The sequence below is a fragment of the Salvelinus namaycush genome, chromosome 36 (assembly GCF_016432855.1).
Source record: "Salvelinus namaycush isolate Seneca chromosome 36, SaNama_1.0, whole genome shotgun sequence".
NCBI lineage: Eukaryota > Metazoa > Chordata > Actinopteri > Salmoniformes > Salmonidae > Salvelinus > Salvelinus namaycush.
In genome coordinates, this window is record NC_052342.1 from 17,157,837 (window position 1) to 17,185,585 (window position 27,749).

General features: G+C 47.8%; 1 protein-coding gene across 1 annotated transcript; it reads right to left on the reverse strand.

Annotated features, from left to right (window-relative positions):
• Positions 1–239: 239 nt before the first annotated feature.
• si:ch211-237l4.6 (uncharacterized protein LOC446130 homolog) lies at positions 240–9,102 on the reverse strand. The gene is made up of 3 exons (XM_038975962.1): positions 8,868–9,102; positions 2,444–2,546; positions 240–1,180 (listed from the first exon to the last, which is right to left on the reverse strand). The coding sequence occupies exons 2-3, from the start codon at positions 2,526–2,528 to the stop codon at positions 1,011–1,013; spliced, it is 255 nt and encodes an 84-aa protein (XP_038831890.1). The 5' UTR covers positions 2,529–2,546; positions 8,868–9,102; the 3' UTR covers positions 240–1,010.
• Positions 9,103–27,749: the final 18,647 nt, after the last annotated feature.

Consider the following 27,749-nt stretch of genomic DNA (forward strand, 5'->3'; position numbering starts at 1 on the left):
TATTTCAATGTTAGAGAGGGTGGGTTGTAGAACCCAACTAAAGCACCAAAATACTGTTGAAATGTCTTCCAGAACAATCTGTTGACTTTCTCCTCCATTCACTGTTGTTCCCCATAAGATGCCATCAGAAGTAAAGGTAAGAGCTGCACGTAAGCTGGAGGAGCTGCAGGTAACATTTCTAGATATGAATACAGTGTAGAAGTGTTCCAAGCAGTCAGTTGAAAAGGGCACTAGAAGAAGACAGCCAGCACCAAACTGAATTTAATTGAGGAAATGTTCAAAAAAGGTAAAAAGGCACAAACTCATTAGTATCTTCATCAGCCAAACCAATCAAAATCGAGTTACCATGTTTTTCTCAGCAAGTTAGGATAGTGTTAGGATAAAAACAAAAAAGCCTGTATTTAAAGTTGGGAGTGCATCATTTACTTGTTGTATTCAACAGCTAGTATTTTAAAGACTTGAATTTGCAGTTGTCTTTTACCTGCCCCCCCCCACCCCCAAAAAAGAAAAGGAAAATGATGCACTTGGTTGGTAATGGAGTAAACATTTTTCCATCTCTACTAGCCACACCAGCAGTGCATTCAGCATTTCTCTAGTGAAGAACTTAATCTACTGTGATATATTCATCCTTTCACAGTCACTTCTGAAGGGGGAGTTGAGAACGAACGTCGAGTATATAGGTACCACTGAGTAGATCAAGTCTCAGTCCTTTACATTCTATGTTCTGTTGATCTATAATAATGGATGTCATAGTGGAGGGGCGAGAGTTCATTTTTGGGCGATGGTGATGATGACAGGAGGGATGCCTCAGTAGATACTAAAGTGTCATTCCCAGCACTGTAAGCCAGGGTCGTATTCATTGGGGTACACCGTAGCAAAAATGTTTCACAACGGAAACCAAAAATGAGCGTTTCTTATCAGACAAGCCCAGGTATTCCCTCCCTATTTCAGTCCTTTTTCTTCCGTTTGATGCCTAATGAACACTACTTGGCACGTCGGGGCTGATCTATTCAGCAGGTGGCGTCCACTGCGTTGAAGTTGCTGTCCATCTGGTGTCTGAAGGAGAGGCGAGCCTTGGTGGAGAAGTAGATCTGAGAGCCACTCAGACTGCTGCTGCTCTCGCCCTCGCTACCACACGACACTGTGGATGACAGGCGGGGCTTCATCTCCTCACTGGGGACTGGAGGGAGGAAGGGAGGAGGAACGGAGGAATGGAGGGAGAGAGGAGTTATTGAACCAGTAGCACGCAACAATGTAGCATCTTTCTTCATGATGTTGTTGTTGTTGTTGCCATGTCTCTACGTGTCTACATAGTGAGGGATGATTTGATCATGCTATTTAAAATACATAATGGTATGCGTCATCCCTCGTGTCTTTTCCTAACTTAAATGTGACATGATATCAAGTTCGTTGACATTCGAATGATGTAAATCTAATAGAGCAGGATCTTCATTACAAAGGTGTAGGTGGAATGAACGAATAAAGAATGACTAAATGATTGACGGACAGTTATAATACTGGGAAGTGGACAGGAAAAGAAGAACAGAGTGACATAAAACTCATTATTGACTTTCATAAGCGGAGCCTGGAGCAAGACCTTAACTGTAGCTAACTCTGACATACCTGGTTATATCATAGCACTTGTTTCAACATGTCTTCCAAATATGTGTGTTTTTGATAATCATAGATTATGTGTGCAGCATATTATTACTGCACAGACAGCCCCGAGGAGTTCTGACATAATGATACTGTATGTAATTAACTATGTAATGGCTGGGGGGTTCTGACATAATGATACTGTATGTAATTAACTATGTAATGGCTGGGGAGTTCTGACATAATGATACTGTATGTAATTAACTATGTAATGGCTGGGGAGTTCTGACATAATGATACTGTATGTAATTAACTATGTAATGGCTGGGGAGTTCTGACATAATGATACTGTATGTAATTAACTATGTAATGGCTGGGGAGTTCTGACATAATGATACTGTATGTAATTAACTATGTAATGGCTGGGGAGTTCTGACATAATGATACTGTATGTAATTAACTGTAATGGCTGGGGGGTTCTGACATAATGATACTGTATGTAATTAACTATGTAATGGCTGGGGGGTTCTGACATAATGATACTGTATGTAATTAACTATGTAATGGCTGGGGGGTTTTGACATAATGATACTGTATGTAATTAACTATGTAAGAGCTGGGGAGTTCTGACATATTGAGAATGCTAATGTGTAAAATACTGTAAGTACTATATGTGGAAGGTTGTAGTTCTCTCACCTGCAGGTAGGGGACACTGTCTGCCCTTTTCACTACGTAACGGCTGACAGTGATAATGATATTGCATGTAACTAACTACGTAATGTCATGTACAACTCTAATATGTAATGCACTACTATGTAATGTAACTGGCAGCCTGTAGTTCTCTCACCTGCAGGTGGGGGGCACTGTTTAGCCTTGCATCGCTCTTTACAGCGTCTGTACCAGGGGAAGCACTGGAGCACCTTCACACCCATGTCTGGAGCTGAGGACCACTGAGGAGGGGGGGGGGGGGGGGGGGGGGGGGGGGGAGAGAGAGAGAGAGAGAGAGACAGAGAAATATGTGAGGGGAGAAAAAAATTGAAAACAGTCTTCTCCTGTAGATTTTTGTGTGTTTATCTGTTTCTGTTATCTTGACTTGTAGTTCCATTGCTTTTACACATCATTTGTCTCAAATGCCAAGCCCTAGACGTTTGTGTGGATTGGATTGACTTCTGCATATCATATCAAACCACAACATATTAAACCACAACCGCAAATTCATAGCTAATTGATTAAAACCTCATCACAAGAGCCAAATCAGCTAGTCGATTGTTAAGGTTGTCTCGAGAGACTACCAACTGTTTAACCTGGCCTTGATAACAGTTAACACAACAACTACCCAACAAAACAAACACACATTAACTCCCACAAAGCGTATATGGCCACCGACTGAATGAACCTCTATCAACCAGATGTTACTGAGATGATGAGTCTGATGGGTCTTTACCTCATCATCACTCACAGGGTCAAACCATAATGGAATTAGTCCCGTCCAGTCCACTAGGCTAGTGGAATTAATAATGGAATTGGTCCAGTCTATGAGGGGACAAAGTGTTCAATGACATGACACGATGATGACTGATGAGGCTTAGCTAATCTCTGTTGTGTCGCTTGTCAGTAGACGCAGGCGAGCATTCACACACATAATCCAGTCAATGGGCTATGGGAGACGGATAGAGTAGCTGATTAAAAGCCTTGGCTTGAATTACACAGAGGTCACACGACACATACAACTCAGGCAGGATAAGACATGCCTGGCCCATCATACCATATAGCATCGTAGGTGCTTAGAGAGATTATATGTGCATAGAGAGATATAATGCTCATGTCATGTCAAGTCTGTTACCCAAGTCATGTCTAATTGGCATTAAGATGCATACTATGTGAAAGTCAGAGAACTTTAGCTCCATGGATCTCATCCTCTCGTCATGTAGCCAGGCAGTTATAGTGACGCTGAAAGGATTTCATGCAATAAATTATATTTGCATAGTAAATGCAAACATCAATTGATGTATGCAGGCCCACTGAATGCAGTAGATTGACTATGCCTTGGATGTGTCGAGGCTATGCTCCTGGCAGTCTGTCTGTCAATGACTCTGAATGTATTTAGATTCAATGTATATTTAGGGTTAGCATGTATAGACAGACTATCTTGGCTTGGCGCACACTACCCACCCTACTATACCTCTCATTGAAGTCAAACACGCACGCACGCACGCACGCACACCCTACTTTGATCGGCTCTGGCCTACAGCTCTGCTCTTTGATCACTGTGTGTGTGTGTGTGTCTGATTAGATTAATGTTTGTTGGGTCAATGGTTCATCTATTAAATTCTAACCTCAGGTCTTGTCAGTACTCTACCTGTGTGGCCCTTGGAGATAAGATAAACGGGGAGCCCCTCTGTCCACAGCAATGAACAAATATGCAATTGATTACAATGTTAAAGAAATAAAAGAGAATGGTGGTACTCAACTGAGACTGAAGAGCTGTCTGGTAAAAACCTTTCAGCAGAGTGTCGTGTGTATAGCTGTCTATTCATTCAGGAGATCTCAAAATAAATACCCTGTTTGACTGACACTTTTATCCTGCTATTTACCCTGTGTTCCACTGACCTACTGTTAGGAGCCCCTCGAATAGAACAGAGAAATGTAATGACTCTCTGTGGAAACAAGCAAATTACTTTCTATTATAAAACCTCTCACAAGGTCTTCCATCATCACAGAGCTCCATTTAGCTGTGATCTGAGGTAACATCAAGAGAGGGTGACGGGGCTGCTGACAAACTGATGCGTTCCTTGCAAACCCTTGCCCACACAGAAGCCTGTCACCGTACTGTGCTGACGTGCAATCTGTAGCTAAAACCCTCTGACCTGGTTATCACTTATTGTTGGTTAGGGAGTGTGTGTGTGTGTGTGTGTGTGTGTGTGTGTGTGTGTGTGTGTGTGTGTGTGTGTGTGTGTGTGTGTGTGTGTGTGTGTGTGTGTGTGTGTGTGTGTGTGTGTGTGTGTGTGTGTGTGTGTGTGTGTGTGTGTGTTTTCCTGGCTGCTACAGCTTTCTCTAAACTCACAGGGATGAGGTCATTTCATAAAGATGTGATACCTCTCTCACACACTCTGTTAGCCCCTTTGACACATAGGGGTCAGGCCAAAGGAGGACTCATTTCAGTGTGACACCCATTCCACTCTGTTAAGAGTCAGTCACAATGTGCGAAAATAGCTTTCTTAAAACAACTCTCTCTATTCTCTTTCTCTCTCCCTTTCCCCAACCCCCCCCCCCTCTCTCTTTCATCTCTCTCTCTCTTCTTCTCTCTCTCATCTCTCCCTCTCTCTCAGGTGTGGCTGCAATCCTATCCCATAGACAGACACAGTGAATCCATTATACTAAGTCACACGTTGCTTGGCCAAGCACTAACTTTAGGAAGTTGGACCATGCCCACCTAAATCTCAGCTCTTCATATCGACAGTCACTGATCAATTTAGTCACTTAGGAATTCCTATGGGTGTTTAGGGCACCACTGTAATTGGTGAGGCTCTGACTACGGAACATAACCTTGCTTGTTATTGTATGGGTAGTAGTGTACATTGGAGAGTGGGGGAAAGAGAGCAGGCTGGGCAGGAAAGATAACAATCCTGCAGTGTAGCCAAAGTCACACAGCGATAATACATTCTTTGTGTATTAATAAACCACTCAAACACACTTTCTTTTCTCTCTGGGTCACAAACGCATGCACACACGCACACATACACATTCACACACACATACATTCACACAGATGCACACACACACACACACACACACACACACACACACACACACACACACACACACACACACACACACACACACACACACACACACACACACACACACACACACACACAGAGACTAGATGGCCTGGTCAGTGGTGAGGAATTTGGGGCCCTGGTCATTACTGTCTATAGTACAGCAAGTCTCTGGCAGAGAACAGCAATCACAGAGCCTAGAACAGAAAACAACCAGCCCAGTCCAGTGGGGGAGGGAGAGAGGGAGATGGGGAGAGAGAAAGGTAGAAATGGAGAAAGAGAGAGGGGGAGAGAGAGAGCAGGGGAGAAAGGAGAACAGTGGCCACCTAAACCACAGAGAGAGGGGGAAGCTGGAGCTAGCTTTTGGTCCCCTTTTCCTGTGTATGTTCCCTCTAAGTGCAGGATCCTGCCAGGCCAGGGCAAGGAAGAGTACTGTGTTGACGTGAGGGACGTGCAGCCCTGAACCATAGTTTTACTCACACACTGCCTGGTCAGTGACTTGTTCAGGCTGCTACTGAGTGATTTCTCAATGTTAATCAAATACACATAGGTTTGTCTTATCGTGCACTGATTCTTCATAGTGTGTGTGTGTGTGTTCAATGTGATTATCCACAGTTTACTCTCAACACATCCACAGTTAATTATGTATATTGTACATATGACAGATTACATACAACTGAAATGTATACAACAAAACCATTTTTACAACAGGTTATTCATGTGTGTTCCTGCCTGGAATGTTTTGTTTGATGGTTAGCAGCATTTAACAGAGCCAGGAAAGTCAAGGAGTATGTGAGCAAACTCTACAGAAATCTGGTGATCTGTTTTCCAACCTTTCCTACCTCCATTCCAAGTATTCAGCCCCATGGGAGACTAAGGCCCGTCCAAAATGACACCATATTCCCTACGCAGTGCACTACTTTTGACCAGGGCCCATATGGCTCTGGTCAAAAGTAGTGCACTATGTAGGGAAGAGGGTGCTATTTGGGACGTATTCTTAGAATGTGTGGCAGTGAGCCTGGGTCTGTAATGCCCCTGAAAGAAGCAGGCCCCAGCCCATATACAGTCCCTCCCTGCCATGGACTATGACGCACATATAGGCCTATTGGTGCCCAGCCTGTCCACTCACATTAGAACCCTTGCCCATCTCCAAAACAGCAATGGAAATTGGAAAGAAATAACAACAACTCTTCAAATCTAATTACATTTCTCAATCTCACTCAAAATACAACTCGTCTTGTAGTTGTGTCAGATCTTTTTATAAAATGTCCCTCTGGCCAATTCACAATGTTGAATAACAGGAGGCCAATGGCAATTTACCCTTGAAGAGGGGCCCCGTTATTTGCATGCCATAGAGAGGGGGCCTCCATGCGCGTGCACGTGACAGGGTTGAATGAAGTGACAGAACAACAGAACCAGACGGGCTAATCCAAGCTTTCAATTAAACAGTGCATCACCTCTCTCTCCCCACCAATTTCCCCCCACCTCTCTCTCTCCCCCCACCTCTCTCTCTCTCTCCCCCCACCTCTCTCTCTCCCCCACCACTCTCTCTCCCCCCACCTCTCTCTCTCCCCACCAACTTCCCCCCACTCTCTCTCTCTCCCCCCACTCTCTCTCTCTCCCCCCACTCTCTCTCTCTCCCCCCACCTCTCTCTCTCCCCCCACCTCTCTCTCTCTCTCCCCCCACCTCTCTCTCTCCCCCACCACTCTCTCTCCCCCCACCTCTCTCTCTCCCCACCAACTTCCCCCCACCTCTCTCTCTTCCCCCACCTCTCTCTCTCTCTCCCCCCACCTCTCTCTCCCCCCACCTCTCTCTCTCCCCCACCTCTCTCTCCCCCCACTCTCTCTCTCTCCCCCCACCTCTCTCTCTCCCCACCAACTTCCCCCCACCTCTCTCCCCCCTCTCTCTCTCACCCCTCTCTCTCCTCCCCCACCTCTCTCTCACCCACTCTCTCTCTCTCCCCCCACCTCTCTCTCTCCCCACCAACTTCCCCCCACCTCTCTCCCCCCTCTCTCTCTCACCCCTCTCTCTCCCCCCACCTCTCTCTCTCCCCCACCCCTCTCTCTCCCCCCACTTCTCTCTCTCCCTTCAACTCGCTCTCTCCCCCACCTCTCTCTCTACCACCACCTCTCTCTATCCCCCCACCTCTCTCTCTCCCCCCACTTCGCTCTCTCATGATGGAAAACGAGATGCCCAACTGGATTGCTGAGCACTGAGCAGTAACCATGTGTATGTGATTATGTGTTATTTAAATACTTATTTTCAGTCAGCTGCTTCTGTTGGAAGTATTTAAAAGTATTTTCAAATAATTTCCTATAAATAGCCTATTTGAAAGTATTTTCAAATAATTATTTCAAATACTATTTTCAAATACCTGGGTTAAATGCATGGGAGTGTATTTTAATCTGTGTATTTGAGTATTTTCAAGTACATGCCAATACTTTCCAATTGTATTTCCAAATACATTCCAATATTTAACTACTTGTCTTTTCAAATAAAACATATCTGAATAGTTACTTCGAAATGTATGTGAAATTAATGAGATGCTTGCTGTTTGGGGTTTTAGGCTGGGTTTCTGTACAGCACTTTGTGACATCAGCTGATGTAAGAAGAGCTTTATAATTACATTTTATTGGTTGATTGATTGAGATACTTCAAACATTATTTGAACCCAGGTCTGGCAGTACCAGAATTTGATTGTCTGAAAGCCTAGAGGAGAGCGTGTGGATGTAAATAATAAATGTAGGTGTGTTTACTTCACCGTGGAAGAAGCAGTAGACTACTGACAGGAAGTCTATTCATTCATAAATCATTCTCTGTCTCAATAATAACATGTCGTACATAAAATACATTGTTCGGAGTCATCTGGAGTTGGGTAGAAAGGGTCAGTTTTAACTAAGATTGCATTTTCTGATATCCATGCAGACTCCATGTATTCATGAATCATCTCAGAGAAGGAGTTCTTATCTACGGTCAGTATTTTTAGATTATCCTCCTCTGAGAGCTTTATGAATACGGACCCGGGTCTAAATGCCAAATGATGCAGACAAATATTGAAGTCAACAAAAACACTGAACAACAATGTGCACTGGTAAGTCTATGCCGAAGCTTGAGTAAGGTTTATGCTTGCCGTTCTCAATTAGAGACAGGCTATATACAGACAAACGCACAGACTCGTTATTGCGGCTCTCATGGGACGCTTCCACCCAGACACACCGACTACAGCAGAGTAAATAGCCCCACAGCCCGCAGCTCAGCTACCTCTCTCTCAGAGGCAAGTTCGTTTTCAACAACATTTGGTTTTTGGTCTTTAACTATGTGTTGTATATTCTGCTGTAAATTCATTAAATGTCTCCTCAACAGTGCACTAAAGTGAAGTAAATAACAATGTAATAACACTGTTCTCGTTGATTTAAATTGTTGCTTATGATAAAAGTAGGAACGTCTGGAAAAACGCACTTTTTAACGGAAAGAGAAGCACAATAACCTACCTGATGTAGCTGCAACTTTGTAGATCTTGAAGAACACTGTGCAATTTTCAAGTAGGCTACCTGTACAATCGTATCGGACTACTGGTTCCAATTCAATGGTGAATTCACCATTTGCAACTTTGATTGGTGGACTATCTGATGTCAGTTCAAAGGCCAGCTGTCGCGAACTGCCCAAGACTCTGTGCGGAGCGAGCGTTCTGTTCCAAATGCGCTGTTGGTCCGTGCACTGGATGGCAACATGGAAAGGTTTGTGGAGCGCATGGAGCGCCTGAACTTTAAATAGCTAATCCCCGGAGCACGTCCACGAGACACGCCTCCCTCACTCCCTTGCTCCCCCAATCTCCCTCTCCCTCCTTCTACCTCCTTTCCTCTGTCTTCCACAGCCTATAGAGAGCCCAGAAGGTAAACAGAAGGTAAACAAACACACCTCTCCTTTCACACCTCCCCTTTCATAGGTCTTTGATAAGGCCTGCCTATATATTGACATGGTATGGAGTATGACCATGAAATGATATCAAAATGTAGTGAAAGAAAAAATAATTGGTGGTTTTCAAATGGCACTTATGAAGTCCCACTCACATAGACTAATCAGAGCAGTGGTTAGGGGAGTAGGGAATAATTGGGGATTACAAAGTGGATATCTGTCGTTCTGCCTCTGAACAAGGTAGTTAACCCACTGTTCCTAGGCCATCATTGACAATAAGAATTTGTTCTTAACTGACGTGGCTAGTTAAATAAAGGTAATTTAAAAAAAATCAATATATATTTGAAGCAATTAACAAATAAGGATGAGAAGATAATCATGAGTGCATTGAGTGAATTGGTGATCTGCATGTGAATGAATGACTGGAGAGATACATTAAAGAAAGTGGGAATGAAAGAGAAGAGTGGAATGAGGGAGCAAAAGAGAGATAACCAACTCCAAGTCCCCTCCCCCCTCCCCTCCCCCTCTCTCTTTCTCTCTATCTCTCTCTCTCAGCCAGCTCGGTACCTTTGGATCCGCGGCGTCCTGTCGTGATGTGACAGTGTTTATTTGGAAACAAACTTGGACATCAAGTCAAAACAAAACCTAACTGAACGAATTGTATAAACACTCCATTTTCTGGAGCGCATGAGTGAGTGGAGGAGAGGGGGAACAAAGGAGAAGAGGAGGAGTGGTGGAGAGGAGGAGAGGAGGAATGCAGAAGTGGAGGCTGTGTATTTTCACCGTGACCCTCACACAGCTATCTAACAGGGACTTAAAAGGCTGCTAAAGTTTAAAACATACATGTGATGATGCATGGTTGCCAATCTTCCAAGGGTTGTCACGCTCAACCAAACGCACCTTTAAAGGAACGGCGCCACATCACCTCTAGTGTATTGATGCATTGAGATGGTCTTTGTTCAGCTATGTGTGACCTGATGATATTTCTATGTTATTGCTTGTTTATTAGCTTTGCATGCAAACCTTTAACAGGCTTATAGTTTATCCAGCCAGGGCTTCTGTCTCATTGTGTGAGGACATGGCCAAAGGACTTACCCCGTCTGGTGGAAAGTTACTGGGACAAACTACAGAGGGAGGGAGAGTGATTAGAATTCAGAGTGACCAGCAGTAGCCTGGGCAACATGCAGAGTGACACTATAGTTCTATGACTATTTTATATGGCAACAGATAGAGCGGAAGACAGGGTTACATTGAGATCAGCAATACACTGTCTATTGAGGTAATATCTATACCTGTTGCACATTTTACAGTGGCTTTACGCTTCGAACACACCGACTGCGTCATTGCATCACTGCTGCATAACATTTTGCGCAGCTAGGCAACTATACTGATGCAGGTACCTTTTGCAAATGGTCGCATGCGGTTGGACACATGGAGGAGAGAATCATTTTCGCAGTATCCTCAAAACCGTGTCTTTTTGACACAACTGCTGACAGCTACAGGGACATAAACACAAAAAATGCTGCTTGGAGACAAGTGTCCACGATAGTAGGATTGCCAGGTCAGTTTAGTAGTGAGCTTGTGCTAGATGTGGCTAGTTAGCGTTAGCTAGCTAACCTAGCCAATGAGGTGTGTGTGAAAGAAATAGTCATACCACCTTCCTCAAGGTTGGTCTCATTGTTGAAAGAGCCTACTCTGCCTATCTTGACTATTTATTATTGCATTTCGCTCCAAAACTGCATTTTGGAGGGAAATTATATTATAGGCTCTCAATTAATTTGAGGATGTCATCGAATAAATAATATACTTGGCAAATAAATAAATAAAAAATGTAAAGAAATTATGCAATCAAACTGTTTTTATGTAATCCCAAATTTTTACTGAATGTGTGCAAAAAAAATCTACATTCATATTTTGCTACTTTCTGTCAAGTCCCCTCATACAATTTGATGCATACGTTCGATTTATCGAACGTATGCACCACACAGAACGCACTGCAACTGCCTCTGCAACGCAATGCTGCAAGGCAAATGCAGCGTTCCATTGGAAATGAATGTACTTCTGGTGTATCGAAACGCAATGACGCAGTCGGTGTGTTCGAAGCGTTACCGTATATGGCACACCCTTAGCATCATTCATCTCTCTCTCTTTCTCTGTCTCTCTCTCTGCCACCCCCCCCGTCTCTCTTTGTGTCTGTCTGTCTCTCTCTCTCTCTCTCTCTCTCTCTCTCTCTCTCTCTCTCTCTCTCTCTCTCTCTCTCTCTCTCTCTCTCTCTCTCTCTCTCTCTGTCTCCCTTAGACTAATCAGAGCAGTGGTTAGGGGAGTAGGGGATAATTGGGGATTACAAAGTGGATATCTGTCGTTCTGCCTCTGAACAAGGTAGTTAACCCACTGTTCCTAGGCCATCATTGAAAATAAGAATTTGTTCTTAACTGACTTGGCTAGTTAAATAAAGGTAATTTAAAAAAAATCTATATATATTTGAAGCAATTAACAAATAAGGATGAGAAGATAATCATGAGTGCATTGAGTGAATTGGTGATCTGCATGTGAATGAATGACTGGAGAGATACATTAAAGAAAGTGGGAATGAAAGAGAAGAGTGGAATGAGGGAGCAAAAGAGAGATAACCAACTCCAAGTCCCCTCCCCCTCCCCTCCCCTCCCCCCTCTCTCTTTCTCTCTATCTCTATCTCTCTATCTGTCTGTCTCTCTCTCTCGCTCTCTCTCTCTCTCTCTCTCTCTCTCTCTCTCTCTCTCTCTCTCTCTCTCTCTCTCTCTCTCTCTCTCTCTCTCTCTCTCTCTCTCTCTCCCTCCCTCCCTCCCTCCCTCCCTCCCTCCCTCTTTATCTCTGTATGTGTGATGCAGTCGGCCGTCAGTGAAGTGGACCATCGTCTCCAGGTAGTGCCAGCTCCTAGTCAATCATTAGCTCACCTAAGTAAGTCAGACTCTGTTTGCTGATCATAGAATGAGGTAAAAATGCTCTTATTCTAAATTAAATGGACTCTTTATGGTGTTTGGACTGCATCCCAAACGGTACCCAAGTCCCTACACAGTGCACTACTTTTTTACCAGAGCCCTATGGCATCAATGTAGGGAATACAGTAGGGTGCCATTTGAGACACAGACCATAACACATGGAAGCAAACAAGGGAGTGGCAGTTGGCAGTCAAGCAGTAGCTGAAGACTCTTCAACTCCAAACACCCCCAAGCAATGTTTCCCCGGAATTACATTGTTCTGTGCAGGAATAAAGCCCCTCCTCTTTCGTTTGTAAAATGTAAACTGAGTCCTTGGCCCTGCAGGTTCCTCTCCTTGTAAGGAGAAGATTATTTTTTGTTTAAATTGGTAGTTTCATTGATCTGAAGTTATCACAGCGGCAGTGTCCGAAATGACACCATATTCCCTATATAGTGCACTACTTTTGTACAGAGTCTGGTCAACACTAGTGCACTATCTATGAAATAGAATAGGTTCTGTATCGGGCAAACTGCAGTCATTATAGTTAGTGTATGACATCCAAGATATCAACAACTGAGATAAGAGGACTCCACTCAAACCACACCGCGATTGGCTCAGAGTCTCATTGTGACATCAGATACACTCAGCTGGGCGACCAATCAGATATCGGATGCCAGATGGAGAAAAGAAAAACGGATATAAAAATACTTACATCATCCACTGTGAATCTTCGACCCCTCAGCTATTTATTTCACGTCTGCCAGCACTGGCATCATAATTCCACTACGCTCAGTCAGGATAAGAATAGCACTGTTGTAACATAAATATGTGGCACAGAAAGCAACAAGGGAGGGTAACATGTTACAAGCCAATGACAAAGGCAGTGCTACTTGACACAGGATTCATTTCCATAGAGAGGTTATGAACCTAAGCTATGGACAGTTTTATAATGGTTTACACAGTGACTTTATGAGGTGAGACTCTGTGTGTGTGTGTGTGTGTGTGTGTGTGTGTGTGTGTGTGTGTGTGTGTGTGTGTGTGTGTGTATGTGTGTGTGTGTGTGTGTGTGTGTGTGTGTGTGTGTGTGTGTGTGTGTGTGTGTGTGCGTGCGTGCGTGCGTGCGTGCGTGCGTGCGTGCGTGCGTGCGTGCGTGCGTGCGTGTGTGTGTGTGTGTGTGTGTTCTTGTCTCAAATGGCACCCTATTCCCTTCATTCTGTAGTGCACTATATAAGGAATAGAGAGATGTCCCAACTAAGCAACTTCAACCTGCTGTCTTACAATACATCTGCTGTTTATACCCAACACCACTGCATGACTGATAAGGAGCGGTAGAGATACTCTTAATGATCGGCTATGAAAAGCCAACTGACATTTACTCCTGAGGTGCTGACTTGCTGCACCCTCGACAACTACTGTGATTATTATTATTTGACCATGCTGGTCATTTATGAACATTTGAACATCTTGGCCATGTTCTGTTATAATCTCCACCCGGCACAGCCAGAAGAGGACTGGCCACCCCTCATAGCCTGGTTCCTCTCTAGGTTTCTTCCTAGGTTTTGGCCTTTCTAGGGAGTTTTTCCTAGCCACCGTGCTTCTACACCTGCATTGCTTGCTGTTTGGGGTTTTAGGCTGGGTTTCTGTACAGCACTTTGAGATATCAGCTGATGTAAGAAGGGCTATATGAATAAATTTGATTTGAAAAATTTGATTTGATAAGGGCTTTTTCATGTATCTACACAGTATACCAAATGCAGTATACTAAATGGGGGGACTAATACTATTCAATGATCAACAAATTATCAACATTTGAATCAAAGTCAGTAATTCAAATACGAAACCAGTCAGATCAAGTCTGGGCCTGTGTGTCTAACAAGTGTTTACTCTTCTCACCTGCTGCTCTTCCTCTCCACGCCTCCTCCTCCTCCTCCTCCTCCTTCAGACCTCAAGATGTTCCCAACTTCCCACACATCCAGGCTCTTGTGGGTTTTGGCAGGGGCCGGGATAAGGGGGCCTGGGGGACAAGCCGGTTGACGTCGCCCTCGGCTGGTTCTTGTGTCCAGCAGCTTGAGGACATGATGCCCCCTTCCTTCCCTCCCCTCCTGTTCCCTCTTTCTTCCCATTTAGGAGTCCCCAACTCTCTCTAACCTCTTCTTGTATCCTCGCCGCTCTTCCTTTGTGGCATGGGAACAAATAGAACAGAAAACAAGAACTAGACAACCATTCCATATGGGATCCTACCAGCCACCACAAATACATGTTGATGATAATCGTGTTATTGTTTTTATTCTGTTACTATTTCTCATTTCTTTAACTCTGCTCGTTAGTAGCCATTACACTGTACATTCTACACCTGTTGTATTCAGTGCATGTGACCAATACAATTGTATTTTATTTTTTAAGCAACCAGCAAACCAAATAACTATTTGCTAAAACTAAGTACATATTCCTTGAACTGTTTCCTAGAACTATGATGTCAAAGATCAATATCGTACATGTTTTTTCTCTCTTGTCGCTTTTCGCTTATTATTTACAACATAGCTCAAATTCCTCTGTACTCAGAGCTCCATTTAAATGATGAAGCTGTGGTGGCGGCAACGCTAATGTGATGTCTGTTGTATGAACTCTATTTATGGTGCATGAACATACTCTAACAAACATGTCTAGAATGTGGAGGCTCGGCTGAATCCAGAGCTTGGGACTCTAAGGTTCTAGCTGAAAAAAAGATGATTCTGGGATAATTGGCTTTACATTTCCAAACCCTCATTGGTTTAAATGGTGTCAGCAATTTTCATCTAATATTCTTTTGAACTTAACAACATGAATTGGGGTATTTAGAGTACTATATAGGTAGAGAACATTGAACAGAACAAGACTAAATGTCAATAACTACATGTTGATAAAAATGCAGATAGAACCATTTAGTCTCAAGCTCTCATGATGTCGTCATAGTAACAGTAATGGTGAAAACAGGTGCCCATCCTTGAGAAGCAAGCAGAATGTCTTGTTGGTTTGGACATTGACACGTTTTGAAAGGTAATCTAGACTCTTCTCTATTTCAAAACAGCTTGATGTTAGGATCTGTTATGGATGAATTTGATCATCTACCCAGATACATAAGTAATGGAACATTTTCATATTAGAGAGAGTAGATGTGTACTGTACAATGGTCATACTGTGAATGTTGTCTGTGGCCAAAGTGTCATATTTGAATAATCTAGAATACGTACTCTCTGCACGATACGATATACTTTATTGTCCATTAAATGAAAATTCCTTTTGTGAAGTCGGCATACAAATACACAAAACAATACACTATAATACCTGTTAGCACAGTCCTGCCCTGCTCTTTCCTGTCCTGTTCTGTCCTGGTCTGTCCTGGTCTGTCCCATCCTGTCCTGTTCTGTCCTGTTCTGTCCTGCCCCGTTCTGTCCTGTTCTGTCCCATCCTGTCCTGTCTTGTTCTGTCCTGTCCCGTTCTGTCCCGTCCTGTTCTGTCCTGTCCTGTCCTGTTCTGTCCTGTTCTGTCCCGTCCTGTCCTGTTCTGTTCTGTCCTGTTCTGTCCCGTCCTGTCCTGTCCTGTCCTGTCCTGTTCTGTTCTGTCCTGTTCTGCCTCGTCCTGTTCTGTCCTGTTCTCTCCCATCCTGTCCTGTTCTGTCCTGTTCTGTTCTGTCCCGTCCCGTTCTGTCCCGTCCTGTTCTGTCCCGTCCTGTCCCATACTGTTCTGGCCATTACCCATTCTGTCCTGTTCTGTCCCGTCCTGTCCCGTCCTGTTCTGTTCTGTCCCATCCTGTCCTATTCTGTCCTGTTCTGTCCCGTCCTGTCCCGTCCTGTCCTGTCCCATCCTGTCCTGTTCTGTCCCGTCCTGTCCTGTCCTGTTCTGCCATGTCCTGTTCTGTCCCGTCCTGTTCTGTCCCGTCCTGTTCTGTCCCGTCCTGTCCTGTTCTGTCCTGTTCTGTTCTGTCCCCCCCCTGTCCTGTTCTGTCCTGTTCTGTCCCGTCCTGTCCTGTTCTGTCCCATCCTGTCCTGTTCTGTCCCGTCCTGTCTTGTTCTGTCCTGTTCTGTCCCGTCCTGTCCTTCCCCATTCTGTTCTGTTCTGTCCCGTCCTGTCCCGTCCTGTTCTGTCTTGTCCTGTTCTGTTCTGTCCCGTCCTGCCCTGCCCTGTTGTGTCCTGTTCTGTCCCGTCCTGTTCTGTTCTGTTCTGTCCCATCCTGTCCCTCCCGTTCTGTTCTGTTCTGTCCCCGTCCTGTTCTGTCCAGTCCCGTCCTGTTCTGTTCTATCCCGTCCTGTCCCGTCCTGTTCTGTTCCGTCCTGTCCTGTCCTGTTCTGTTCCGTCCTGTCCTGTCCCGTCCTGTTGCGTCCTGTCCTGTCCCGTCCTGTTCTGTTCCGTTGTCCTGTTCTGTCCCGTCCTGTCCTGTTCTGTCCTGTCCTGTTCTGTTCTGTCCCGTCCTCTCCTGTTCTGTACTGTTCTGTCCTGTTCTGTCCCGTCCCTTCTGTTCTGTCCCGTCCTGTCCCGTTCTGTTCTGTTCTGTCCCGTCCTGTTCTGTTCTGTCCCGTTCTGTCCCGTCCTGTTCTGTCCTGTTCCGTCCTGCTCTCTACCGTCCTGTCCTGTTCTGTCCCGTCCTGTTCTGTTCTGTCCCGTTCTGTCCCGTCCTGTTCTGTCCTGTTCCGTCCTGTCCCGTTCTGTTCTGTCCCGTCCTGTTCTGTTCCGTCCTGTTCTGTTCCGTCCTGTTCTGTTCCGTCCTGTCCTGTCCCGTCCTGTTGCGTCCTGTCCTGTCCCGTCCTGTTCTGTTCCGTTGTCCTGTTCTGTCCCGTCCTGTTCTGTCCCGTCCTGTCCTGTTCTGTCCCATCCTGTTCTGTTCCGTCCTGTTCTGTCCTGTCCTGTTCTGTCCCGTCCTGTTCTGTCCCGTCCTGTTCTGTCCCGTCCTGTTCTGTCCCGTCCAGTTCTGTTCCGTCCTGTTCTGTCCCGTCCTGTTCTGTTCCGTCCTGTCCTGTCCCGTCCTGTCCTGTCCCGTCCTGTTCTGTCCCGTCCTGTTCTGTCCCGTCCTGTTCTGTCCCGCCCTGTTCTGTCCTGTCCTGTTCTGTCCCGTCCTGTTCTGTTCCGTCCTGTTCTGTCCCGTCCTGTTCTGTCCCGTCCTGTTCTGTCCTGTCCTGTTCTGTCCCGTCCTGTTCTGTCCCGTCCTGTTCTGTCCCGTCCTGTCCTGTCCCGTCCTGTTCTGTCCCGTCCTGTTCTGTACCGTCCCGTCCTGTTCTGTTCCGTCCTGTCCTGTTCTGTTCCGTCCTGTTCTGTCCCGTCCTGTTCTGTTCTGTCCCGTCCTCTCCTGTTCTGTCCTGTTCTGTCCTGTTCTGTCCCGTCCCTTCTGTTCTGTCCCGTCCTGTCCCGTTCTGTTCTGTTCTGTCCCGTCCTGTTCTGTTCTGTCCCGTTCTGTCCCGTCCTGTTCTGTCCTGTTCCGTCATGTTCTGTTCTGTTCTGTCCTGTTGTGTCTCGTCCTGTTCTGTTCTGTCCTGTTCTGTCCCGTCCTGTTCTGTCCCGTCCTGTTCTGTCCTGTCCTGTCCTGTTCTGTTCCGTCCTGTCCTGTTCTGTTCTGTCCTTTCCTGTCCTGTCCTGTCCTGTCCTGTTCTGTCCTGTCCTGTCCTGTCCTGTTCTGTTCCGTCCTGTCCTGTTCTGTTCTGTCCCGTCCTGTTCTGTCCTGTTCCGTCCTGTCCTGTTCTGTCCCGTCCTGTTCTGTCCTGTCCTGTCCTGTTCTGTTCCGTCCTGTCCTGTCCTGTTCTGTCCTGTCCTGTTCTGTCCCGTCCTGTTCTGTCCCGTCCTGTTCTGTTCCGTCCTGTCCTGTTCTGTTCCGTCCTGTTCTGTTCCGTCCTGTCCTGTTCTGTCCCGTCCTGTTCTGTCCCGTCCTGTTCTGTCCTGTCCTGTCCTGTTCAGTCCTGTCCTGTCCTGTTCTGTCCTGTCCTGTCCTGTTCTGTTCCGTCCTGTTCTGTTCCGTCCTGTCCTGTCCTGTTCTGTTCTGCCCTGTCCTGTTCTGTTCCGTCCTGTTCTGTTCCGTCCTGTCCTGTTCTGTCCCGTCCTGTTCTGTCCCGTCCTGTTCTGTTCCGTCCTGTCCTGTCCTGTCCTGTCCTGTCCTGTCCTGTTCTGTTCCGTCCTGTTCTGTTCCGTCCTGTTCTGTTCCGTCCTGTTCTGTTCCGTCCTGTTCTGTTCCGTCCTGTCCTGTTCTGTTCTGTTCCGTCCTGTTCTGTTCCGTCCTGTTCTGTTCCGTCCTGTTCTGTTCCGTCCCGTCCTGTTCTGTCCCGTCCTGTTCTGTCCCGTCCTGTTCTGTTCCGTCCCGTCCTGTTTTGTTCCGTCCTGTTCTGTTCCGTCCTGTCCTGTTCTGTCCTGTCCTGTTCTGTCCCGTCCTGTTCTGTCCCGTCCTGTTCTGTTCCGTCCTGTCCTGTTCTGTTCTGTCCTGTCCTGTTCTGTTCCGTCCTGTCCTGTTCTGTTCTGTTCTGTCCCGTCCTGTCCTGTTCTGTCCCGTCCTGTTCTGTCCCGTCCTGTTCTGTCCTGTCCTGTCCTGTTCAGTCCTGTCCTGTCCTGTTCTGTCCTGTCCTGTCCTGTCCTGTTCTGTTCCGTCCTGTTCTGTTCCGTCATGTCCTGTCCTGTTCTGTTCTGTCCTGTCCTGTTCTGTTCCGTCCTGTTCTGTTCCGTCCTGTCCTGTTCTGTCCCGTCCTGTTCTGTTCCGTCCTGTCCTGTTCTGTTCCGTCCTGTTCTGTTCCGTCCTGTCCTGTTCTGTCCTGTCCTGATCTGTTCCGTCCTGTCCTGTTCTGTCCTGTCCTGTTCTGTTCCGTCCTGTTCTGTTCCGTCCTGTCCTGTTCTGTCCCGTCCTGTTCTGTTCCGTCCTGTCCTGTTCTGTTCCGTCCTGTTCTGTTCCGTCCTGTCCTGTTCTGTCCTGTCCTGTTCCGTCCTGTTCTGTTCCGTCCTGTCCTGTTCTGTCCTGTCCTGTTCTATTCCGTCCTGTTCTGTTCCGTCCTGTCCTGTTCCGTCCCGTCCTGTTCTGTCCCGTCCTGTTCTGTTCCGTCCTGTCCTGTCCTGTCCTGTCCTGTTCTGTTCCGTCCTGTTCTGTTCCGTCCTGTTCTGTTCCGTCCTGTTCTGTTCCGTCCTGTTCTGTTCCGTCCTGTCCTGTTCCGTCCTGTTCTGTTCCGTCCTGTTCTGTTCCGTCCTGTTCTGTTCCGTCCTGTTCTGTTCCGTCCTGTTCTGTTCCGTCCCGTCCTGTTCTGTCCCGTCCTGTTCTGTCCCGTCCTGTTCTGTTCCGTCCCGTCCTGTTTTGTTCCGTCCTGTTCTGTTCCGTCCTGTCCTGTTCTGTCCTGTCCTGTTCTGTCCCGTCCTGTTCTGTTCTGTTCCGTCCTGTCCTGTTCTGTTCCGTCCTGTCCTGTTCTGTTCCGTCCTGTCCTGTTCTGTTCTGTTCTGTCCCGTCCTGTTCTGTCCTGTTCCGTCCTGTCCTGTTCTGTCCCATCCTGTTCTGTCCTGTCCTGTTCTGTTCCGTCCTGTCCTGTCCTGTTCTGTCCTGTCCTGTCCTGTTCTGTCCCGTCCTGTTCTGTCCCGTCCTGTTCTGTTCCGTCCTGTTCTGTTCCGTCCTGTCCTGTTCTGTTCCGTCCTGTCCTGTCTTGTTCTGTCCCGTCCTGTTCTGTCCCGTCCTGTTCTGTCCTGTCCTGTTCTGTTCCGTTCTGTTCTTTTCCGTCCTGTCCTGTTCTGTCCCGTCCTGTTCTGTCCCGTCCTGTTCTGTCCTGTCCTGTCCTGTTCCGTCCTGTCCTGTTCTGTTCCGTCCTGTCCTGTTCTGTTCCGTCCTGTCCTGTTCTGTTCCGTCCTGTCCTGTTCTGTTCCGTCCTGTTCTGTTCCGTCCTGTCCTGTTCTGTCCCGTCCTGTTCTGTCCCGTCCTGTTCTGTCCTGTCCTGTCCTGTTCCGTCCTGTCCTGTTCTGTTCCGTCCTGTCCTGTTCTGTTCCGTCCTGTCCTGTTCTGTTCCGTTCTGTCATGTTCTGTTCCGTCCTGTCCTGTTCTGTTCTGTCCCGTCCTGTTCTGTTCCGTCCTGTTCTGTTCCGTCCTGTTCTGTTCTGTTCCGTCCTGTTCTGTTCCGTCCTGTCCTGTCCTGTTCTGTTCCGTCCTGTCCTGTTCTGTTCCGTCCTGTTCTGTTCCGTCCTGTTCTGTCCCGTCCTGTTCTGTCCTGTCCTGTCCTGTTCCGTCCTGTCCTGTTCTGTTCCGTCCTGTTCTGTCCCGTCCTGTTCTGTCCTGTCCTGTCCTGTTCCGTCCTGTCCTGTTCTGTTCTGTTCTGTTCTGTCCTGTTCCGTCCTGTCCTGTTCTGTTCCGTCCTGTCCTGTTCTGTTCCGTCCTGTTCTGTTTCGTCCTGTCCTGTTCTGTCCCGTCCTGTTCTGTCCCGTCCTGTCCTGTCCTGTTCTGTTCCGTCCTGTTCTGTTCCGTCCTGTTCTGTTCCGTCCTGTCCTGTTCTGTCCCGTCCTGTTCTGTTCCGTCCTGTCCTGTTCTGTTCCGTCCTGTTCTGTTCCGTCCTGTCCTGTTCTGTCCTGTCCTGATCTGTTCCGTCCTGTCCTGTTCTGTCCTGTCCTGTTCTGTTCCGTCCTGTTCTGTTCCGTCCTGTCCTGTTCTGTCCCGTCCTGTTCTGTTCCGTCCTGTCCTGTTCTGTTCCGTCCTGTTCTGTTCCGTCCTGTCCTGTTCTGTCCTGTCCTGTTCCGTCCTGTTCTGTTCCGTCCTGTCCTGTTCTGTCCTGTCCTGTTCTGTTCCGTCCTGTTCTGTTCCGTCCTGTCCTGTTCTGTCCCGTCCTGTTCTGTCCCGTCCTGTTCTGTCCTGTCCTGTCCTGTCCTGTTCTGTTCCGTCCTGTTCTGTTCCGTCCTGTTCTGTTCCGTCCTGTTCTGTTCCGTCCTGTTCTGTTCCGTCCTGTCCTGTTCTGTTCTGTTCCGTCCTGTTCTGTTCCGTCCTGTTCTGTTCCGTCCTGTTCTGTTCCGTCCCGTCCTGTTCTGTCCCGTCCTGTTCTGTCCCGTCCTGTTCTGTTCCGTCCCGTCCTGTTTTGTTCCGTCCTGTTCTGTTCCGTCCTGTCCTGTTCTGTCCTGTCCTGTTCTGTCCCGTCCTGTTCTGTCCCGTCCTGTTCTGTTCCGTCCTGTCCTGTTCTGTTCCGTCCTGTCCTGTTCTGTTCCGTCCTGTCCTGTTCTGTTCTGTTCTGTCCCGTCCTGTTCTGTCCTGTTCCTTCCTGTCCTGTTCTGTCCCATCCTGTTCTGTCCTGTCCTGTTCTGTTCCGTCCTGTCCTGTCCTGTTCTGTCCTGTCCTGTCCTGTTCTGTCCCGTCCTGTTCTGTCCCGTCCTGTTCTGTTCCGTCCTGTTCTGTTCCGTCCTGTCCTGTTCTGTTCCGTCCTGTCCTGTCTTGTTCTGTCCCGTCCTGTTCTGTCCCGTCCTGTTCTGTCCTGTCCTGTTCTGTTCCGTTCTGTTCTGTTCCGTCCTGTCCTGTTCTGTCCCGTCCTGTTCTGTCCCGTCCTGTTCTGTCCTGTCCTGTCCTGTTCCGTCCTGTCCTGTTCTGTTCCGTCCTGTCCTGTCCTGTTCTGTTCCGTCCTGTCCTGTTCTGTTCCGTCCTGTCCTGTTCTGTTCCGTCCTGTTCTGTTCCGTCCTGTCCTGTTCTGTCCCGTCCTGTTCTGTCCCGTCCTGTTCTGTCCTGTCCTGTCCTGTTCCTTCCTGTCCTGTTCTGTTCCGTCCTGTCCTGTTCTGTTCCGTCCTGTCCTGTTCTGTTCCGTTCTGTCATGTTCTGTTCCGTCCTGTCCTGTTCTGTTCTGTCCCGTCCTGTTCTGTTCCGTCCTGTTCTGTTCCGTCCTGTTCTGTTCTGTTCCGTCCTGTTCTGTTCCGTCCTGTCCTGTCCTGTTCTGTTCCGTCCTGTCCTGTTCTGTTCCGTCCTGTTCTGTTCCGTCCTGTTCTGTTCCGTCCTGTTCTGTCCCGTCCTGTTCTGTCCTGTCCTGTCCTGTTCCGTCCTGTCCTGTTCTGTTCCGTCCTGTTCTGTCCCGTCCTGTTCTGTCCTGTCCTGTCCTGTTCCGTCCTGTCCTGTTCTGTTCTGTTCTGTTCTGTCCTGTTCCGTCCTGTCCTGTTCTGTTCCGTCCTGTCCTGTTCTGTTCCGTCCTGTTCTGTTTCGTCCTGTCCTGTTCTGTCCCGTCCTGTTCTGTCCCGTCCTGTCCTGTCCTGTTCTGTTCCGTCCTGTTCTGTCCTGTTCTGTCCTGTTCCGTCCTGTCCTGTTCTGTTCCGTCCTGTCCTGTTCTGTTCCGTCCTGTTCTGTTCCGTCCTGTCCTGTTCTGTCCCGTCCTGTTCTTTCCCGTCCTGTCCTGTCCTGTTCTGTTCCGTCCTGTTCTGTCCTGTTCCGTCCTGTTCTGTCCCGTCCTGTCCTGTTCTGTCCTGTCCTGTTCTGTTCTGTTCTGTCCCGTCCTCTCCTGTTCTGTCCTGTTCTGTCCTGTTCTGTCCCGTCCCTTCTGTTCTGTCCCGTCCTGTCCCGTTCTGTTCTGTTCTGTCCCGTCCTGTTCTGTTCTGTCCCGTTCTGTCCCGTCCTGTTCTGTCCTGTTCCGTCCTGTCCCGTTCTGTTCTGTTCTGTCCTGTTCTGTCCCGTCCTGTTCTGTCCTGTTCCGTCCTGTTCTGTTCCGTCCTGTCCTGTTCTCTCCCGTCCTGTTCTGTTCTGTCCCGTTCTGTCCCGTCCTGTTCTGTCCTGTTCCGTCCTGTCCCGTTCTGTTCTGTTCCGTCCTGTTCTGTTCCGTCCTGTCCTGTTCTGTCCCGTCCTGTTCTGTTCTGTCCCGTTCTGTAATGTTCTGTTCTGTCCTGTTCTGTTCTGTCCTGTTCTGTTCCGTCCTGTTCTGTTCCGTCCTGTTCTGTTCCGTCCTGTCCTGTCCTGTCCCGTTCTGTTCTGTTCTGTCCTGTTCTGTTCCGTCCTGTTCTGTTCCGTCCTGTCCTGTTCTGTCCTGTCCTGTTCTGTTCCGTCCTGTCCTGTTCTGTCCTGTCCTGTTCTGTTCCGTCCTGTCCTGTTCTGTCCTGTTCCGTCCTGTTCTGTTCCGTCCTGTCCTGTTCTGTCCCGTCCTGTTCTGTTCTGTCCTGTTCTGTCCCGTCCTGTTCTGTCCTGTTCCGTCCTGTTCTGTTCCGTCCTGTCCTTGTCCCGTTCTGTTCTGTTCTGTCCTGTTCTGTTCCGTCCTGTTCTGTTCCGTCCTGTCCTGTTCTGTCCTGTCCTGTTCTGTTCTGTCCTGTTCTGTTCTGTCCCGTCCTGTTCTGTTCCGTTGTCCTGTTCTGTCCCGTCCTGTTCTGTCCCGTCCTGTCCTGTTCTGTCCCGTCTTGTTCTGTCCCGTCCTGTTCTGTTCCGTCCTGTTCTGTCCTGTCCTGTTCTGTCCCGTCCTGTTCTGTCCCGTCCTGTTCTGTCCCGTCCTGTTCTGTCCCGTCCTGTTCTGTCCCGTCCAGTTCTGTTCCGTCCTGTCCTGTCCTGTCCCGTCCTGTTCTGTCCCGTCCTGTTCTGTCCCGTCCTGTTCTGTTCCGTCCTGTCCTGTCCCGTCCTGTTCTGTCCCGACCTGTTCTGTCCCGTCCTGTTCTGTCCCGTCCTGTTCTGTTGCGTCCTGTTCTGTCCCGTCCTGTTCTGTTCCGTCCAGTCCTGTTCTGTCCCGTCCTGTTCTGTCCCATCCTGTTCTGTTCCCGCCTGTTCTGTCCCGTCCTGTTCTGTCCCGTCCTGTTCTGTCGCGTCCTGTTCTGTCCCGTCCTGTTCTGTTCCGTCCTGTCCTGTTCTGTCCCGTCCTGTTCTGTCCCGTCCTGTTCTGTCCCGTCCTGTTCTGTTCCGTCCTGTTCTGTCCCATCCTGTTCTGTTGCGTCCTGTTCTGTCCCGTCCTGTTCTGTTCCGTCCTGTCCTGTTCTGTTCCGTCCTGTTCTGTCCCGTCCTGTCCTGTCCCGTCCTGTTCTGTTCTGTCCTGTTCTGTCCCGTCCTGTTCTGTCCCGTCCTGTTCTGTTCCGTCCTGTCCTGTTCTGTTCCGTCCTGTTCTGTCCCGTCCTGTCCTGTTCTGTCCTGTCCTGTTCTGTTCTGTCCCGTCCTCTCCTGTTCTGTCCTGTTCTGTCCCGTCCCTTCTGTTCTGTCCCGTCCTGTCCCGTTCTGTTCTGTTCTGTCCCGTCCTGTTCTGTTCTGTCCCGTTCTGTCGCGTCCTGTTCTGTACTGTTCCGTCCTGTTCTGTTCCGTCCTGTCCTGTTCTGTTCCGTCCTGTCCTGTTCTGTCCCGTCCTGTTCTGTCCCGTCCTGTTCTGTCCTGTCCTGTCCTGTTCTGTTCCGTCCTGTCCTGTTCTGTTCCGTCCTGTCCTGTTCTGTTCTGTCCCGTTCTGTCCTGTTCCGTCCTGTCCTGTTCTGTCCCGTCCTGTTCTGTCCTGTCCTGTCCTGTTCTGTTCTGTCCTGTCCTGTTCTGTTCCGTCCTGTCCTGTTCTGTTCTGTCCCGTTCTGTCCTGTTCCGTCCTGTCCTGTTCTGTCCCGTCCTGTTCTGTCCTGTCCTGTCCTGTTCTGTTCCGTCCTGTCCTGTTCTGTCCCGTCCTGTTCTGTCCCGTCCTGTTCTGTCCTGTCCTGTCCTGTTCCGTCCTGTCCTGTTCTGTTCCGTCCTGTCCTGTTCTGTTCCGTCCTGTCCTGTTCTGTTCTGTCCCGTCCTGTTCTGTCCCGTCCTGTTCTGTTCCGTCCTGTCCTGTTCTGTCCCGTCCAGTTCTGTCCTGTCCTGTTCTGTTCCATCCTGTCATGTTCTGTCCCGTCCTGTTCTGTCCCGTCCTGTTCTGTCCTGTCCCGTCCTATTCTGTCCTGTTCTGTCCTGTTCTGTCCTGTTCTGTCCCGTCCAGTTCTGTCCTGTCCTGTCCTGTTCCATCCTGTCATGTTCTGTCCCGTCCTGTTCTGTCCCGTCCTGTTCTGTCCTGTCCCGTCCTGTTCTGTCCTGTTCTGTCCTGTTCTGTCCTGTTCTGTCCTGTCCTGCTCCATAGTGTCTTTGTTTTCCTCGTAGGTCTGTCTACTCTGTGGGTTAGCACCCTATGGAGAGATGTCCCAACTAAGCATCTTCAACCTGCTGTCTTACAATACATCTGCTGTACAAACTTAACACCACTGCATGACTGATAAGGGCCTTTTCATGTATCTACACAGTATACCAAATGCAGTATACTCAATGGGGGGACTAATAATATTCAATGATCAACAAATTATCAACATTTGAATCAAAGTCAGTAATTCAAATACGAAACCAGTCAGATCAAGTCTGGGCCTGTGTGCCGAACAAGTGTTTACTCTTCTCACTCGCTTCTCCCCATCCCCCTCCTCCTCCTCCTCCCCCTCCTCCTCCTCCTCCTTCAGACCTCAAGATGTTCCCAACTTCCCACACATCCAGGCTCTTGTGGGTTTTGGCAGGGGCCGGGATAAGGGGGCCTGGGGGACAAGCCGGTTGACGTCGCCCTCGGCTGGTTCTTGTGTCCAGCAGCTTGAGGACATGATGTCCCCTTCCTTCCCTCCCCTCCTGTTCCCTCTTTCTTCCCATTTAGGAGTCCCCAACTCTCTCTCCCCTCTTCTTGTATCCTCGCCGCTCTTCCTTTGTGGCATGGGAACAAATAGAACAGAAAACAAGAACTAGACAACCATTCCATATAGGATCCTACCAGCCACCACAAATACATGTTGATGATAAAAACCAACCAGCAAACCAAATAACAATTTACTAAAACTAAATACCTATTCCTTGAAATGCTTCCCAGAGCTATGATATCAAAGATCAATATCGTACATGTTTTTTCTCTCTTGTTGCTTTTTGCTTATTATTTACAAATTCCTCTGTACTCAGAGCTCCATTTAGATGAAGCTGCTGTGGGGGCGAAACTAATGTGATGTCTGTTGTATAAACTCTGTTTATGGTGCATCAACATACTCTAACAAACATGTCTAGAATATGGAGGCTTGGCTGATGTCGTCATAGTAACAGTAATGTGACAACAGGTGCCCATCCTTGAGAAGCAAGCAGAATGTCTTGTTGGTTTGGACATTGACACGTTTTGAAAGGTAATCTAGACTCTTCTCTATTTCAAAACAGCTTGATGTTAGGATCTGTTATGGATGAATTTGATCATCTACCCAGATACATAAGTAATGGAACATTTTCATATTAGAGAGAGTAGATGTGTACTGTACAATGGTCATACTGTGAATGTTGTCTTTGGCCAAAGTGTCATATTTGAATCATCTAGAATACATACTCTGCACGATACGATATACTTTATTGTCCATTAAATGAAAATTCCTTTTGTGAAGTCGGCATACAAATACACAAAACAATACACTATAATACCTGTTAGCACAGTCCTGCCCTGCTCTTTCCTGTCCTGTTCTGTCCTGGTCTGTCCTGTGCTGTCCCGTCCCGCTCCATTGTGTCTATGTTCTCCTCCGTCTGTTTGTCTACTCTGTGGGTTGGCACCCTATGGTTGGCATGGGTCAGGACTGGTTTGTGTAATCATATGGATGTAATTATAGAGGTGGTCAATGCTTAGTCAGAGTTAGTGTGTCTGGGTACAGCAGCCCACAGCAGACGTGGTCTGGGCACCAGGTCTGTTGTTTCAAACCAGCTCTTTGGTGGCTGATCTGCTGACTGCTGGCATCATAGTATCCCTGGGGAAGGAAAGAAGACAAGGAAAAAGGAAACGAGGGAAAGGAAGACAGTTGAAAGAATAGCAGAATAACATTCTGTCATTTGCTGTTATTCTGAACAAGAATAGCCTATACACAGTGCATTTGGAAAGTATTCAGACCCCTTGACTTTTTCCACATTATGTTACGTTACAGCCTTATTCTAAAATGGATTCAATATTTTTTTCCCTCATCCATATACACACAATACCCCATAATGACAAAGAAAAAACTGTTTATTTATTTAAAACAAAAAACAGAAATATCACATTTAGATAAGTATTCAGACCCTTTACTCAGTACATAGTTGAAGCACCTTTGGCAGTAATTACAGCATCGAGTCATCTTGGGTATGACGCTACACGCTTGGCACACCTGTATTTGGAGAGTTACTCCCATTCTTCTCTACAGATCCTCTCAAGCTCTGTCAGGTTGGATGGGGAGCATTGCTGCACAGCTATTTTCAGGTCTCTCCAGAGATGTTCGATTGGGTTTAAGTCCAAGCTTTAGCAGGGCCACTCAAGCACATTCAGAGACTTGTCCCAAAGCCACTCCTGCGTTGTCTTGGCTGTGGGCTCAGGGTCATTGTCATGTTGGAAGGTGAACCTTTGCCCCATTCTGAGGTCCAGAGCACTCTAAAGCAGGTTTTCATCAAGGATCTCTCTTTACTTTGCTCCATTCATCTTTCCTCGATCCTGACTAGTCTCCCAGCCCCTCCTGCTGAAAAACATCCCCACAGCATGATGTTGCCACCACCATGCTTCAAAGTAGGGATGGTGCTAGGTTTCCTCCAGACGTGACGCTTGGCATTCAGGCCAAAGAGTTCAATCTTGGTTTCA

Bases quoted from the DNA above. Each gene is read 5' to 3' on its own strand.
- si:ch211-237l4.6 (XM_038975962.1), bottom strand. From the start codon at position 2,528: ATGGGTGTGAAGGTGCTCCAGTGCTTCCCCTGGTACAGACGCTGTAAA. The intron at 1,181-2,443 runs GTGAGAGAACTA...TCCTCCCTCCAG, and splicing joins ACAGTGCCCCCCACCTGCAG to TCCCCAGTGAGGAGATGAAG.